This window comes from Etheostoma cragini, chromosome 9, assembly GCF_013103735.1.
Source record: "Etheostoma cragini isolate CJK2018 chromosome 9, CSU_Ecrag_1.0, whole genome shotgun sequence".
Taxonomy (NCBI): domain Eukaryota; kingdom Metazoa; phylum Chordata; class Actinopteri; order Perciformes; family Percidae; genus Etheostoma; species Etheostoma cragini.
Window position 1 is genome coordinate 13,256,146 of NC_048415.1, and position 4,815 is coordinate 13,260,960.

General features: G+C 40.0%; 1 protein-coding gene across 2 annotated transcripts in view; it reads left to right on the plus strand.

Moving 5' to 3' along the window:
* The first annotated feature begins 228 nt into the window (after positions 1-228).
* The window catches only part of LOC117950622 (vitellogenin-2-like), a 40,161-nt gene continuing 35,574 nt past the window's right edge, over positions 229-4,815 (plus strand). Inside the window, exons 1-15 of one of the 2 annotated variants that reach the window (XM_034881871.1) lie at positions 229-311; positions 869-889; positions 1,022-1,173; positions 1,590-1,841; positions 1,920-2,081; positions 2,164-2,312; positions 2,419-2,575; positions 2,661-2,818; positions 2,903-3,068; positions 3,158-3,283; positions 3,367-3,588; positions 3,677-3,894; positions 3,990-4,087; positions 4,175-4,299; positions 4,625-4,726. In XM_034881871.1, coding sequence (XP_034737762.1) covers positions 272-311; positions 869-889; positions 1,022-1,173; positions 1,590-1,841; positions 1,920-2,081; positions 2,164-2,312; positions 2,419-2,575; positions 2,661-2,818; positions 2,903-3,068; positions 3,158-3,283; positions 3,367-3,588; positions 3,677-3,894; positions 3,990-4,087; positions 4,175-4,299; positions 4,625-4,726 — 2,148 coding nt within the window. In that variant the 5' untranslated portion in view covers positions 229-271. Of the gene's footprint in view, positions 312-868; positions 890-1,021; positions 1,174-1,589; positions 1,842-1,919; positions 2,082-2,149; positions 2,313-2,418; positions 2,576-2,660; positions 2,819-2,902; positions 3,069-3,157; positions 3,284-3,366; positions 3,589-3,676; positions 3,895-3,989; positions 4,088-4,174; positions 4,300-4,624; positions 4,727-4,815 lie in introns of those variants that run through there. The other variant, XM_034881869.1, reaches the window with a different exon arrangement.

The following is a 4,815-nucleotide window of genomic DNA, read 5'->3' on the forward strand; positions in this document are numbered from 1 at the left end:
TATGAATCTCGCTGGTCCAAAAGTGCAGTTAATTAGCTCCATTAAAAGAAAAAATCTAGACCTCACTAATTTTAAAACCCTGGATACGACCCTGTCGGTGACATTTTCCTTCGTGTTTTACTTAATTTGACTTATCTACAGGGTCAGGGCATGGTAACATCAATGACAATGAAAGCTGATATTTAGTTAATGATACATTTTAATGGGCACACAGCCAGCCAAAACTGGCTATAAGGAAGCCCCTGGTTGCAGTCGTCCACTATCACCAGTCATGAGGGTGCTTGTGCTAGCCTTCACTGTGGCCCTTGTGGGTAAGTAATTCTTTTTTTTATTTTAAACTAAATCAACTTAGATTTAACTTTAAATTAAAGTTCTGAAAATGTAGTTTTTCTTGAACAATGAGAAAATAGACATGCAGATGAGTATGCGGCAGCAACTATCCACTGATATTGTGTTTATTAGGACAAAAATAAGAAACTGCACTTACTGAAAGTGCAATTTTGTTGATATGCTAGAACAAAAAATTATACATTGAGTTCAGTTTTATCCCCTTGCTTGTTGGTTAATTCAAAAAAATAGAGGAATAGCAATATATTTACATTAGAGAATAGTTTCTGTTTGATATATAATACATGCAACTTCAAACAGTTTCTGATCTTTTTATATACTCTTTCATCATCAATTCCATTTAAAATCAGCTTTATTTCCCAATTACCACTGACACCAGAGAACACCACATACTTTGATTTATGTTAATTTAGTGATAACCTACCTTTTAAAGATTGTTATTTCCCTTTCGACTGTTTTAAGTGATTATTTAAATTGTCCCCTGAGGACATAAAAATAACATTTATTTCCTATTTTGTAGCGGGTAACCAGGTCAACTTTGGTAAGTTGTTATTCTATCATGTTAAAAATGTAATTCTGTTGTGTAAATATAGAAAGACTCTGTTTCTCAGTTTCAACATTTAATTGAAGTGAAAACTATTTCCCTAGTTTGTTTTCTTATCTATTATTGCAGCTCCAGAGTTTGCCACTGGAAAGACCTACATCTACAAATATGAGGCCTTTATTATGGGCGGCCTTCCTGAGGAGGGTCTGGCACGCGCCGGAGTGAAAGTCATCAGCAAAGTTCATGTCATTGCCGCAGATGCCAACACCTTAGTGCTGAAGGTAAACAACATTAGCATTTCATTACATGATAGATAAATAGATAGATAGACATTGATCCCAAACAAATGGGAAATTGTTTTTTTTGTCATTTAGCTAAAGCTTTTTATCCAAAGGCAAGCAACTTTCATTTGCTATATAAGTGTCACAGGCTGCACACCTCTGGAGCAACTATGGGTTAAGTGTCTTGCTCAGGGACCTATTGGTTAATGTATTGCAGTGGGAATTGAACCCAGATTTCCCAGACCAAATGTGTCATATCCATTGCACCATCACCAGCCATATGTTTGAATACAATTTGTTTATGATGAATAACTAGGGTCAGGGTTAGTCAATGGACTAGAATAATGATATTCCATGTATGTGACTTCTAAACCATAAAGTCTTCAACTCACAAAAACTGTCACTCCTCCTTACAGCTTGTAGACCCAGAAATCTTTGAGTACAGTGGCATCTGGCCCAAAGATGCTTTCATGCCAGCCACCAAGCTCACCTCGGCCCTGGCTGCTCAGCTCTCAACACCCATCAAGTTTGAGTATTCAAACGGTGTTGTCGGCAAAGTGTTTGCACCGGCTGCCATCTCTGAAACCGTGCTGAATGTCCACAGAGGAATCCTCAACATCTTGCAGCTGAATATCAAGAAGACTCAGAATGTCTATGAGCTGCAAGAGGTACAAAGAACTAATTTTCATGGAGTTCCACCCACAAAATGCTACATTGCTTGAGCTGTTTGTATTTTTGTGAACTAGCCTGGAGTGCAGGGTGTGTGCAATACCCAGTATGTCATCAGTGAGGACACAAAGGCTGACCGCATCCTGTTGACTAAGACTAAGGACCTGAACAACTGCCAGGAGAGAATCGTAAAAGACATTGGCTTGGCTTACACAGAGAGATGTGCTGAGTGTGAAGCTGTAAGTGCATTTCCCTCTGACCTCATATTCTCAAAAACAGTACACTGCTGGTTTGACAATATTGTGGGTCTTGTCAATGCAGAGGGGAAAGACCATGAACGGAGCCGCTGCTTTTAGCTACATCATGAAGCCAGCAGCCACGGGTGCTTTGATCTTGGAGGCAACTGCTACAGAACTCCTCCAGTTCTCACCCATCAACATCATGAATGGCGCTGCCCAGATGGAGGCTAAGTATGTGGTTTAAATGAAAAATAAGAGTAAAATAACAGTGTGGTCAGCGCTATGCTTTGCACAAAATATCACTGCAGATTGATGTAGGGCTGATGTATAATTACAGGCAAATCCTGACCTTCATTGAGATTGCGAAGGCGGCAGTGGAGCACATCAGAGCTGATATTCCATATGTTCCCCGTGGATCCCTGCAGTACATTTTTGACAGGGAGCTTCTTCAGACACCCATTCAGCTACTGAGGATCAGCAATGCCGAGGCACAGGTACTTCATGAAATATTCCCTTTGTTTTCAGAATTCATCCTGTGGCAGCAAATTTTAAGATGAAAATTGTTTATTTTAATGACAGATTGTTGAGATTCTAAACCACCTGGTGACTTTTAATATGGCCATGGTCCACGAAGACGCCCCTCTGAAATTCATTGAGCTCATCCAGCTGCTGCGTGTGGCCAGATTTGAGAGTATTGAGGCCGTCTGGACTAGGTTCAAAGCTAAAGCCGACTACAGGTAACTGTGACTTTTATTCGGAGAAGAGCCATGAAAAAAAACATAACATGGACAATATGATAATGTAATATTCCTCTTTCCAAGGCACTGGATCCTAAATGCTGTCCCTGCCATTGGTACTCATGCTGCTTTGAAGTTCTTTAAGGAGAAGTTCCTCGCTGGGGAGGTGACTGTTACCGAAGCTGCTCAAGCACTTCTGGCATCTGTCCACATGGTGACAGCCGACCTGGAGGTTATCAAGCTTGCAGAGGCAAGTAAATGTTAAACATTTTCTTGAGTATTTGTAAGGATTTGAGAACTGGGACATCTAATCAGTTCTTTATTTTCACCACTCCTTAGGAAATGGCCATGAACCCCAAGATACAAGAAAACCCAGTTCTGCGTGAGGTTGCCATGCTGGGCTATGGCACCCTGGTTGCTAAATACTGTGCAGAGAACCCAAATTGCCCAGCTGAGCTAATGAGGGTATGTATCTTTTTTTTTTACATATTTCATATAATTTAAAGTTCTAACATCAGTGACACAGTGTTTTTGTGTTGCTCCCACAGCCCATCCATGAACTTGCTATCCAGGCTGTTGCCAGAGGGGAAATGGAGAAGGTCATTGTCACTCTCAAAGTCATGGGTAATGCTGGACATCCTGCCAGCCTGAAGCCAATCATGAAGCTCCTGCCTGGCTTTGGAAGTGCTGCTGCTGCTGGCCTGCCTCACAGAGTTCACATTGATGCTGTTTTGGCCCTGAGAAACATTGCTAAGAAGGAGCCCAAGATGGTGAGACTACATTTTGCAATTCTTTTAATTACTCACAATAAATACACTTAGATATGTTCCATTTATAACATTCATCTTTGTAAATTAGATCCAGGAATGGGCTGTTCAGCTGTTCATGGACAAGGCTCTTCACCCAGAGCTACGTATGGTTTCTGCTATCGTACTGTTTGAGACCAAGATGCCCATGGGTCTGGTGACTACTCTCGCCAATGTTCTCTTGAAAGAAAGTAATCTGCAGATCGCTAGCTTTGTCTACTCTTACATGAAGGCCATGACCAAGAACACCGCTCCTGATTTTGCCTCTGTGTAAGAACTTACATAATATTTCATTAAGCAGGTTTTGGGTTGTTATTTAAACATCAGCACCAATAATCTCATGTATTTTATCGTTCTACTTTCAGTGCTGCTGCCTGTAACGTTGCTGTGAAGATCCTTAACCCTAAATTTGACAGAATGAGCTATCGATACAGCAGAGCTTTCTATTTTGATACCTACCACAGTAAGAGCACAACAGGAGAATAATTTTTCATCAGAGTTTTTAAGATTAAAACACGGGTTTTGATGGTTCTCATATTTTGCCCTACAGACCCCTGGATGATGGGTGCTGCTGCCAGCGCCTTCTATGTTAACGATGCGGCAACTGTTCTTCCAAGAGCCATTGTGGCCAAAGCTCGCACTTACTTTGCAGGAGCTCACGCTGATGTCCTTGAGGTATGACAGTCATGTCTTACATAGCTGATTAACAAAAAATTAAATCCTCTTATATATCTGGCAAGTGTCTCCCATCTTATACACCCTTGCACATTGCAAATGTATCAAATCAAAACAGCAAAAAGGGAATTTAGCTGAACTTTGAAATTAATGTCTACATCTCAGGCTGTTTACAAATGCCATGAATCCTAACTTTAATGTAGGAGATTAAAATTTTGTCTGTCAACACACTTCATTATGTTGGCTATATGCACCTTGTATGCAATATTTTAATGATAATTATGATAATACTTACCTATCAAATGATGTTTTTCCTTTTTTGCAGCTTGGAGTAAGAACTGAGGGAATGCAGGAGGCCCTTCTGAAAATAAAAAATGCTCCTGAGAATGCTGACAGGATGACGAAGATGAAACAAGTTATAAGAGCTGTAAGTTCAGGGATGATGATAATATATTTATACATTTTTTAAATAATTATGTGATAAAAGAAATACAGTGTATTAACTGTTTTCTTTTT